General features: G+C 39.6%; 1 protein-coding gene across 3 annotated transcripts in view; it reads right to left on the reverse strand.

The window, feature by feature from the left end:
- LOC131195639 (serine/threonine-protein phosphatase 4 regulatory subunit 1-like) overlaps positions 1-11,914 on the reverse strand; it is a 37,352-nt gene extending 25,438 nt beyond the window's left edge. Inside the window, exons 1-5 of one of the 3 annotated variants that reach the window (XM_058177716.1) lie at positions 11,724-11,914; positions 11,332-11,376; positions 3,511-3,643; positions 1,885-1,991; positions 619-761 (exon numbers count right to left, since the gene is read on the reverse strand). In XM_058177716.1, coding sequence (XP_058033699.1) covers positions 619-761; positions 1,885-1,991; positions 3,511-3,643; positions 11,332-11,376; positions 11,724-11,730 — 435 coding nt within the window. In that variant the 5' untranslated portion in view covers positions 11,731-11,914. Of the gene's footprint in view, positions 1-618; positions 762-1,884; positions 1,992-3,510; positions 3,644-4,292; positions 9,872-11,331; positions 11,377-11,723 lie in introns of those variants that run through there. The other 2 variants (XM_058177717.1, XM_058177718.1) reach the window with 2 other exon arrangements.
- Between the last annotated feature and the right edge of the window lie 13 nt (positions 11,915-11,927).

Here is an 11,927-nt window from a genome sequence, read left to right on the forward strand (position 1 = left end):
CCACAGGACTCTGGCTGCTTCCCTTCCCTGCCGTCTCTTTATCAAGAGGGGTGGCAGGGGAGAAGCAAGACACGTGGAGCGAGACATGGCTCCCCTTGCCGTCTCTTCTCCACCCACCTTGCTGGGCATGGCAGAGCTCCCTTGCTTAGTCACCTGCCCCCTTTAGAGATGCAATTTGGGGGTGGCAGGTGGGACGGGTGAGAAGCTGGATGCAGTTCTTACCTTTCAAACTCCATCACTTTCCTCACCGCCCCACCTGCCACCCCTCTCGATAAAGAGACAGCAGGGAAGGGAAAAAGCCAAGCTGCTCTTGCCATTGGGGTGGGTTGGGACATGTTGGGCTGCTCGGACGGTGCGAAGAACAGGGAGGGTGAGGGCCTCACCTACTCAACTCATTTTGGTTCCATGGCAAGCAACCAGAGGAAATGGCGGGACCGGCTGTGCATGCGTGTAAGTGGTTGGTGGGGGGGCTTATTTTGCAGGGGTGGCTTATATTATCGTATGCGCTGAAAAGCCCAATTGGGCATGTCTTATTTTTGGGGAAACATAGTAACTGAATATTACAAGAAAAAATTACCACTACTGAATGAACAATACATTCCATTCAGAAAACAATACCTGATTATTTGGATCTGTGAGGTATCTCACCACTATAGGCATAAGGTATTCAGAAAATGCTGCAGGAAAGTTTGGCCTACTCTCCTGTAGAAAAATGGCAATGGGTGGTATCTGTTCCATTAATTCTGTCCGTACAGTAGGTTCTAGAAATTAAAATTTAAAAAAATGTAAAAGACACTTTTGGGATTAAGCCAACATTTTATATCCCATTAGCAGCTGAGATGATGTTAGGAAGCCAACTAATAATAACCTTCATTCACGGTTTCTCCTTGGCACTGACATTAAGCATGATGCCTCCAATAAAAAAAAAGGCAGCATGTAGCCATCAAACTATTAAAAACAGCGTTCAATGAATTTTTCTACTCATTTTTTAATACTATTTAATAAATTGATGGACATCACAATATCTGCTAGCTGCAAGTTTTACAGTTAAACTAGTAATAGTGTAAAAAGTAGAAAAAAGTAAAAAGTTTTCTATTGTTCAGAATTTTCATTAGTTTCAATAGCTGATTCCAATGCTAAGACTCTGAAGAACTGGGGGGGGGGGGGAGAGAATTGTCTCTATCAATATTTTTCACATAGTGCATGATTATTTCTCTAAACTATTCCGTCCTTTACAAAACTACTTTTTAAGCTAAACAGCTGCAAAGACCATAACCTTTGTTTACAGAGGAGCTATTCCTGTCCAATTGGTTGGGGTTTTTTTCTTATGCTTTCTCCAGAAATATAGTATCTTATCTGAAGGGCAGTAAACTGAAAACAGTTTAAATGCAACTTATATTGCACTATAAACTGATAAAAATAGAAAAATAGAACACAAAATAATGTAATAATTATATGAAGAAATCATTTCCACCTTCACCACAAGTATAAACAATTTTAATAATTTATCACTTTCTCATAATCTCTACGAGAACAACAAAATCTCTTCAAATTTCAAGCAAAAAAGTGAAACATCTGGAAATCTCAGGAGTTTAAAATTTTATTTTGGCATAACACCTTTGCAGCCTACAAACTGGAAATCAGATATGCAAATTATCATTGGGAATTTACGAGATCTTTTTGAGATGCTGATAATTACTGTCACCGCAAAATCAGGTAAAATATTTAATTTGTAATCTTTTTCATTCGATTCTCAAAATCTGCAGAACCCTGCCAGTGATTATAGTCATAAGCTAGATTTCATATGCACAAGTTTATACTCAAATACACTAATACAAAGAACACATTTTTAATTAATGAGAGTATAAAGACCAGAAGAGTCACCTGTATCTTCAGATAGCCGGACCACTATTGACATAACTGTCAAGAAATCTTCCTCATTATGATTGAAATCTCGAAAGACATCAAGTAAACCCCTGGCAATTATTTGTCTGCATGAGCAACAAATATACACATGTAGTTATTGTTTGAAATATTAATTTTGAATGAGCTTAAAACATACTTATTTAATTGCGCAGGACTGAGCTAGATTTTAATTTACGGGTTTTAAATTGGGTTTTATTTTCATATTTTTAATTTAGGCTTTTAGAATAAGTTTTTTAATTGTTTTTAGACTGTATTTATCTATTTTTAAATACCTGTAAACCGCCCTGAGTCCTTCGGGAGATAGGGCGGTATATAAATTTAAATAATAAATAAATAAATAAATAAATAAATAAATTCCTAATTACAGTTTTGTGAACAAACTAACAACAGTATAGTCTAATTCAACTGCAGATGTTCGACACAGGGGGACTCTCCTGTAGGACTCATCCACTTTTCCAAATGACTCAGAGAATTGCTGGCAGAGGATAACATACAAAACAATATTGACTGGGAATCAAAGTCTCCTTTTAAAAATCCTAAAGGAATTCTAAACTGAGAGATAGGCCAAGACAGCATCTAAAAGTTAAGTAACTGATGAATTTCAGCTTTTTGAGTATTTTTCTCTCTGCTTTCAGCATGCAAAGGAAAGTAAAATCCATTCATTTCAGCGCACAATGATATATCTATATAAATTACTGAACATGCACCTGTAAGTCCTAGACAAAAAGATTAATAATTAAAGCAATTAAATGGCTATATTACAAGCAGAATTTTGCAACTCTGTTATCATAGTTATTAATTGTTATAGCAATATTGTTGTAAAGTCAAAGCAATTTTTCCCATTTTGTTCTGGTACTGCTGTTTATTATCAGAGAAGAGAGAATATATCATGTTGTTCATTTGTTATACAGGTAGTCTTCATTTACCAACTTCCTCATTCAGCAAGCATTTGAAGTTACAAAAAATGCTAAAAAAATATGTGATAAATCTTGCATTTGTGCTATTACACTGTCCCACAGGGACACAAGTGCCATTTGTGCACTTTGCAATTAGCTTGGTAAAAGCTGAGTTAATAGAGAAGGCAGAAGTAAAATCATGTCTCTATCATGATGTTTTGCCTAACAATTGCAGTTTCAGTCTTTTTTTTTTAACAACTGAAGAGAAAGTGAGATCGTAAGCCTGTTGTGGTCACATAATTTTCCACTTAGCAACAGAATTGCAAGTGCCAATTTAGGTCATTAAACAAGGAATACCTGTATACAATTCCCTTCTTTAGAATTTTCATCTCGCCACATAGACAAAAAATCTCTAAACCCATAGATTTTGCAACATCAAAACTTTAATACTTTATTTGAAACAATGCATACATGATATGATCTAAAACTTAAGCTGGCCCGTGAAAGAGCAAAACACCCTGTATCCCTCAAATATTTGGGCCAACTTTCATCAGTTCCAGAAAGCATAGCTAAAAGGATCTAAACCAAGTTATTCAAAATATCCAAACAGCATTAATTGCCTATCCCAGTTTCATGATTTTTTTATTAAAAAATGCAACAAAATAGTAATAATTATTTTCTAGATTACCTGTTAAATATATTATCGCTAAAAGCATATTTTTCTAAACGTCCAAGTGGAGTTAAGTTATCCTGCCCTGGAATGTCCAGGAAAGCAGTTATCCTCATGCTCTCACAATCTGGTCCATAGTCTTCAAACCCAACTTTAAAAAGAAAGAAAAATGACATGTCAGCATGAAAGGAGGGGAGAGGGGGAATCCAACACCAATCTAATTTACAAATGCACCTGTGGTTGCATTTCCTTTATCAGACGGTAAATTTTGCTTCTGTAAGTGTATGCTCACTTCCATGCCTCAATAGAAAGGGTTAAAAAGAAGTTAAATTTGTCAGGTGATATGCAAGGGCAGCAGTTAGTTGCAAAAGGGTGGCTTTGAGTAACTTGTTTAAATGTATTTCCTTTGTTTCAAAAACAAAGACAGTTTACAATGGCTGTCTCAAGATTAATTGACTACTCAACTGTCACCTTAAAGCTGAACTAAAATAATCATTGGGACCAAAACATATATACTTTGTCATAAGTAATCACAAAAATGATAAACCAGTTAATCCAGGGACTGAAGTCCAGATACAACTATATGCAAGGAAACTTAATATAATATTGAAAGTGGCACAGTACAACCAGAACAATTTAAGAAATTTCAGATCGTGATTGAAGAGTAATCATTTGGTGGAAGACACAGAGTGGAAAGATTTGTTATTAGTAAAGTTACATTAAAAAGTAACATTAAAGAAAATCTTCTAAGACAATTTAGTACCTAAGAATAAAAAGGTAAAGGTTCCCCTCTCACATACGTGTTAGTTGTTGCCGACTCTAGGGAGCGGTGCTCATCTTCGTTTCAAAGCCGAAAAGCCAGCAATGTCCGGAGACGTCTCCGTGGTCATGTGGCCGGCATGACTCAACGCCAAAGGCGCACGGAACGCTGTTCCCTTCCCACCAAAGGTGGTCCCTGTTTTTTCTACTTGCATTTTTACATGCTTTCAAAACTGCTAGGTTGGCAGAAGCTGGTACAAGTAACGGGAGCTCACCCGGTTACACGGCAGCATTAGGGATTCGAACCACTGAGCTGCAGACCTTTCAATTGACAAGCTCAACGTCCTAGCCCCTGAGCCACCGCGTCCCTTTACATTCTTTATTCTTTACCTAAGAATATGCACACATTATTTGTAACATTGTTGAACAGATACTTTAGACTCCACTTTTGCTTTAAAAAGAAAGCGGAGAAAACTGCATGAATTACACAACCTCACTTAACAACCTCAATTGGCATTGGAATTTCCATCCCCAAGCAAAATGGTTGGTAGGTGAAACATCATATAACCGCGTCACTTAGCAATAACAGTTCTGGTAATCGTGATTGTAGTCATTGAGGACTGTGCCATTAAGCAAGGAACTTACACTTCTTCTGCCCTTCCACCTGTCTCATCTTTATCTCTTCATCTCCCCCATCTAAAGTATCTGTGTGTGCCCATGCCACTCTCCCTCCGCTGACTTTTGCCATCGTCTTCCTTCTGTTGCCAGTGGCGCAAAGATCAGTGAGGGGCAGCAAGGATAGGCAACGCCAGTAGACAGCAGGATGGCCAAAAGGGCAGAGATGGGGGGGGGGCATACGCAGGTGGGAGAGTTGAAGGACATGCAGGCCAGCTACCAGGTGCCCAAATTTTGATCTAGTGACCGTAAGTGTGCTAACTTGTAAGTACCATTCATTCAGTGCCTTTGTAATTTTTTGAATGATCCTTACACAAGTATTACCTGTATAATCCCCAATATTTCATTTTCTGTTTCCCTTTCAAAACTACTTAAGGCTTATCAATACTGTTTCTATGTGAGAGGTTCTTTGCAGATTGAGAATAAGCACTGTCAGTCAAGCAGTTTTTTGAAATGTGCAAACACAATATGGCCATTTTCTGTTGGCACACCACAATTGTTAACTCTGTAGTCAGTTGATTTATGCAAAACTTCCATTGTGGGAATTGAACATTCTACAGAATGTTGGAACATTGTGTGTCTCTTCCAAACATACAGCTGGTCAATGGTTCTTCCAAATCAGAAGGTTGTAATAATATAGTGATTATTAAACACCTTGTCACTTAATTCAAGATCTTTAAGACTCCTGAACAAAAAGATAAATTGGTAATTTTTAAAAAATCTGACAAACTAAACTGTGCATAACATTACATAAATGTTATATTACATGAACATTAGTAATAAAATATAAGATTTACATGTATCAAAAAAGCTCTGGAAATTTATCTGAATGAAACAACTCCAAATTTGAGTAGGTTACTTGAAAGTCTACTTCCTTCTCCTTAACTGGGGGAAAAGAAAAGAAACCGATTTAGAGTGTGTGTGAGAGGCAACGTGCGGGTCCAGGATGGTGTGCAAGGGGTATGGTGCAACATAGATAGACCATATCCATACACCATACAACATACACCAAAAATAAGACTCTTATATTTTTTTGAACCCAGAAATAAGTGCTTGGCTTTTGTGACTATTGGAAGTTTCAAGAGCACTGAAAAAAGAGACTTATGATTGTTTTTCATACATATGACTGTTAGAGCATCTCCATGATCATGTGATCAAAATGCAAATGCTTGCAACCCATTCATATTTATGACAGTTACAGTATCTTGGGGTTGTGTGATTACTTTTTGCAACCTTCTAACAAGCAAAGTCAATGGAGAAGCCAGATTTACTTAACAACTGGGTTACTAATTTAACAATTGCAGTGATTCATTTAAGCAAGAAAGGATTTAAAATGGGGCAAACTCACTTAACAAATGTCTCAGCAACAGAAATTTGGCCTCACTTGTGGTTGTAAGTCAGGGACTACCTGTATTCAGAATTATGGACCATAATCTGCCTTATCACCTACTTTCAGTTTTATAGACAGATATACCAACAATCAGAGAAACTCTCATGGGATCCCCACTCTCAAGACTCACAGCAGAGACTATAATGCAGCGTCTCAAAACTATAGCACTTCCACACATACAACCAAAAGTATGGATCCTGTATGCAAATGACACCTTTGTCATAATAAAAAAAGAAACTAGAAAAGACTCATGAAGCATTCAACATCATTAAAGGAATAACATTCACATGGGAAGAAAACAACACCACTTCCTTTTCTGGATGTCCTCATCATTAGAGGAAACAACAGCAAATTAGAAACACAATTTATCTACAAAGAACAAGCCATACTAACCAATTGGTCCATCACTAAAGTAACAACCCAACCTCCCACGAGAACAGCTGTGTAAGAATACTATTCAAAAGAACACAAACACACTGCAGGAACACCAGAAAAAGGAAACAGCTTATATAACATCTTCCAACAACATGAATAGCCATGCAATTTTATCAAAAAGGACTTGACCACTCAACCCACTACAGTACAACCAACACAATGAAAAGGATGACATTACCATACACCAAAAATAACCAACAGACTATTATAGAAACATGGCATCACCATAGCATACAAATCAAGTCATGTTCTCATCATATGCTAAATCATAATAAGTAAACCGAAAAGCCCAGTAATCCAAAAATAAAAAATAAGTGTCATCTAAACATACAGTGTAAAGAATGCAACAGCCACTATATAGGGAAACAGGCAGAAAACTAGCACAGCACATGCATGAACACCAGCTAGCAGTCAGAAGACATAATGAAAACGCCTTAATTTCCCAATACATGGATACACTCAATCATATTTTCAGCCAGAAAACTGTGAGCCTTCTAGACTATGCCAAATCCCAAAAAGTTAAATATTTCCCAGAAGTTTGGCATTCAGACAAATCAGTCACTAATAGATACATAGAAATAAACCACATTACACATCATTCAAGAGACAACAAAAAGTTAAGGGGTGAGGGAACATCAGAACATATCCTCTCCAGCAGTATTATTATTAGCAATAAACAAGGTACTACCAAGAGAAAACTACATCCCCACGAGCACTAGGAGGGCAAGCTACTATATAATCCTTGACTTAATACCATTCACTTAATGATGCTTTGAATTAATGACGGACTCAGAAAGGATGCTTTACTTCTGGCCATCATAAAGATTGCACACATGTTCATAGTCATGCGATAGTCATAATTTGGGTGCTTGGCAACCCTTTCGCATTTATGATCTGTTGCCAAGCACACTGTGACTATGCAATCACTATTTCAATATGCTCAGCCACAAATTCAATGCAGTAAGATTTGCAAATGATGATATTTGCGAAGAGAACTCCCACTTCGGTCTGGATGTTGGGTGAAAGAGCTGCTTGTCAAAGGATTTCAGTCTCTGAGTGGGGAGGTAAGAAGGACCAGGCGCCTCAGGGAGGTGGGAGAGGGAATCCCCAGCAAAAGCCACACTTGTCTCTCCACCCTCAGGTAAAGTCAATAGGGAAGCCAACAGGAGGTTGCAAATGGTGATTTATGACCACAAAAGAGTACAACCACTCAGGATTCACCTAACAATACCAGCTGGTACTGTCATCTTAAGCACATGTAGTCATGTGACATTGCACTTTATGACTGTGTCACCTAGTGATGGAATTCCCAGTCCCAATTACAACCAGTGAGCAAGGACTACCGGTATAGCCTGCTAACCTAATATCTACTAAACTGGAATTTTTAAATGTTTATTCCTATCTATAGACTCTTTCTTTCTTTATGAAACAATGAATACAGCTTTCTTGAAGTCTAAAAAGAAAATGAATCTGCAAGTTGAGCAGTTCAACTCCAACTGACAATTATGATCTGTGACAGCCTTGGGGTCACAACTAAATACAGCTATTTAGCCATGTGGCAGGGTCATAAATACAGAAGAAAACCCATGGATTTTAAGCTTAGGTTAGCATTTTAACCTGAATCCTGTAATTACAGCCTATTAGTTACTATCAAAATAAACAGGATCCAAGAATTTATATTCTTCAAGTCACAACATTTTCTTTAAATCAGCAAAAATGAGCAGTTTGTTTTGTTGCAAACTTGCTGTTACAAATGAAACAGGAAGAGCTGTGGTGGTCCAGTGGTTAGAATGCAATATTGCAAGCTATTTCTGCTGAGTGCGGCTGATTGCAATTTGGCAGTTCAAATCTCACCAGGCTCAAGGTTGACTCAGCCTTCCATCCTTCTGAGGTGGGTAAAATGAGGACCCCGATTGTTGGGGGCAATATCCTGACTCTGTAAAACCACTTAGAGAGGGCTGTAAAGCACTGTGAAGCGGTATGTAAATCTAAGTGCTACTGCTATTAATAGAAATTTGAGAGAGTAATTATGAGATCAAACTGTAAAAGAATAAAAATTAAATACCTGGTGATACCTTTCCCACACTGTTTACATATGAATTTACATGCATATATGCATGCAACTGTGTGCATTGTATATGTGCACAATGCTCTATTGCTTTAAATTAGGTTCTCTTAAACTGCTTATTTGCAAAATATTGGGAACTAGGGTTGCCTTGTCTTCAAGCATACCCACAATGAGATAATTGCACCTTATTTCCCTTCCACTCCATGTCATCTTGAAAACGAGAATCACATCTGAGGGTCAGAGCTTTCCATGGAAATCTCACATCTTCAGGTATGACTCTGCTTTTGAAAGGCAAACACAGTACAGAACCTGGAACTGTCCCATTCCTTAGCATCAACCTAATACAATAAGTCTACTCTTATTGTAAAGAAGCAAAGACAGCACTCACTAGTGACCACCCCCCCCATTTCCTGTCTCATGATCTAGAGATGAAACACATCCTTTGAGAACTCTGCCTTAAAGAATGTACACATTTTCTCATAAAGGAATACTTATTAAGATGAAGTGTATTAGACAAATATGATCTGAAAATAAAGTCTAAGTCATGCTTACAATATAAAAACTTGACAATTAAGCTTTTAATTTACAATGTAAAATTTAACTCCCAAGACTTTTTCTGCTATATATTCTAAATGATCTGTGTGTGTGTAGCATATGTATATGCATCTGCATGTATGGGTATGGGTGTACACACACACACATCGATGTATTGTGTTTCCCCAAAAATACGACCTACCCCGAAAATAAGCCTAGCCTTATTTTTTAGGTGGGCCTAATATAAGCCCTACCCCAAAAATATGCCCTAGTGAAGGGGTGGGTGTGGCCAGCACAGGAGGCAGCCCTTCCCTTTTCCATTCACCTCATGGAGACTTATCCCCTTAACTGTGGCCCGCAGATCAGCTGAGCCAGCGAGGGCCGGGCAACTTGGCCCAGATGTCTGAACACCTCCCCAACCGCCAGCCTGCCAGGGCCCCTTCGCCAGTAGTCACGCTGCCCTGCATGAGCTCCATGGCAGCCCTGCAGCAGGCGGGAATGGGAGATCACCCCCTCCTCCTTTGCATCCCAAAACCCCATCTTCCATGGCCGCCGAACCCCCTGCCTGCACCCCTCTCACTGGAGGAAGTTGTGCAATTCAATACCGGTATTACCCGTGGAGGCCTCCCAGTGCAATGCTCTGCCGTAGTTTAGGAGCAAACCTCCTCCTTCCCTGTGCAGAATTGCACAGGAAAATCCCCCCCCCCATTTTCCTACATGGTTCTCTGGGACTACAGGTAGGAACAGGTTCTGTGGGGGGAAAAAATAGTTGAGACCTTCCAACTTCGTGAGATTTTATTTTATTTCATGGGAAGTTGGAAGATCTAAACTATGGTATTTTTTTACCGTAGTCCCACAGACTTCTTGCCCTGCATGCACAGTGGAGAATGGAGCTGGAAAGCAGGTTTGTGAAAGGATGTGGCTGCCTTGGAGGGTGGGTATGTGTGTGTGTGAGGGACCTCTGTGTGTGTGTGTGTGTGTGTGTGTGTTTGTGTTTGTGTGTGAGAAAGAGAGAGAGAAAGAAAGCCAGTCCAACCTTGGAGGGCTGGCAGTGATGTTTTATCTTAAAATTTCCTTATTTTACTTTATAATGCTATATGTTCACAAAAATCAACAAAGGTTACAAAAGCAAACTCAGTACAAATCTACCAGGGCTGCATTTTAATGCCAGCACCTTCAATTCACAATTACTTGCTGCAACTTATTCTTTAAACTTAATCGATGCTGCAACCACTGTTTTTGCCAATCAGTCACAGAAAGCAAAACAGAAACAAGCATGTAAACATGAAGAGGTAGATTCAAGCATACCAGTATCCTTTTAGTATTTTTCTGTTGACCCAAAACCTTTCTGTCACCTCTCCACTGTAAAACTACATACTATAGGGATTTGCACTGCTTTATGTTGTTTATCTATTTCAAGGAAACTAAAACATATATCAGTATCATAAATTACTTAAATATATCAGTATCTGTATTCAGATCTCACAAAAACTGCAAAAGATGGCTTTTCAGATATCTGTGCTTACAATCCCCAACAATTTCCAAGAGGCTAAGATTCATAAGAACTGTAACTCCATATAGCTGCTCGCTGGGGGCCAGCTTCAAAAAGCTCGGCTGCTCCATTCAGCCAATGACACTGACAGTTATGGATTTCAAACTGGAGCAGTCAAGCTACACAAATCAAAAAAGCCTCCGGTATCATTCAAAAGCTACAACTTTTAACAGGTAGCTTTTTCTACAAATAGCAACTCTCCTAAGCCGAAGAGAGAGAGGAAGAAGGATCGACATCCTAATCTTTATACTGTAATCCTCTTCCACCTCTTCTTCTCTGGGAGGAAATTTTAACAAGCCAAGTCAGAGCTTCTTTGAGAAAGCCACAACCACCACCACCACCACCACGATTTCACTGCCATTTTCCTTTCCTTTGTTTGTGTGTGTGTGTGTGTGTTTTAAGAAAAATTGAAAACAAGTTACTCACAATCATCTAAGTCATCCTGCAAATCCACAAAATACAAAGGGATCCCTACAAATGAAAACAAGAGTAAGAAAGAGAGAGAAGACACCGGGGGGGGAGGGAGGGTGTTGTGCAGCTGTTGTTGCCCAAGACTGGGGAGGGAATGGGTGAGGGGTGGGGTGGGGGTCAGGCATAAAACAGACAAATAAATGAAAGCCTCAAGAGCAGCACATGAAACAGGCAACCAGGCACCGCCATCTTCAAACAGCCTCTGAACCCACCCACCCCCCAAGCAGCAGACCACCGCATTTAAAAAGCTGGCGAAAGAGAGCAGTGAGGTGGGGAGGGGGAGGAGAGACACCCAGGTAAGCAGGTCGCCCCCCCCCTCCCTCACCTCCCCCCCCCCCAGCGCTTACCAGCCATTTTGAAAGGCGCATGGATGGGGAGGAGACTGGGGTCCGGAGAGGACGGCCGAAAGGAGGAGCTGCCGGCTTATCCTAGTCGCTTTTGGGCAGCGCCCTGCTTCGCCCCAGCTCGCCCGAAGTCAAAAACGTCAGTGGCGGGGTCTCTCCGTGGACCCGAACCTTTCTTCCCCGCCGCTCCTCCTCGCCCCGTTTCCC

Source organism: Ahaetulla prasina, chromosome 3 (assembly GCF_028640845.1).
Source record: "Ahaetulla prasina isolate Xishuangbanna chromosome 3, ASM2864084v1, whole genome shotgun sequence".
NCBI lineage: Eukaryota > Metazoa > Chordata > Lepidosauria > Squamata > Colubridae > Ahaetulla > Ahaetulla prasina.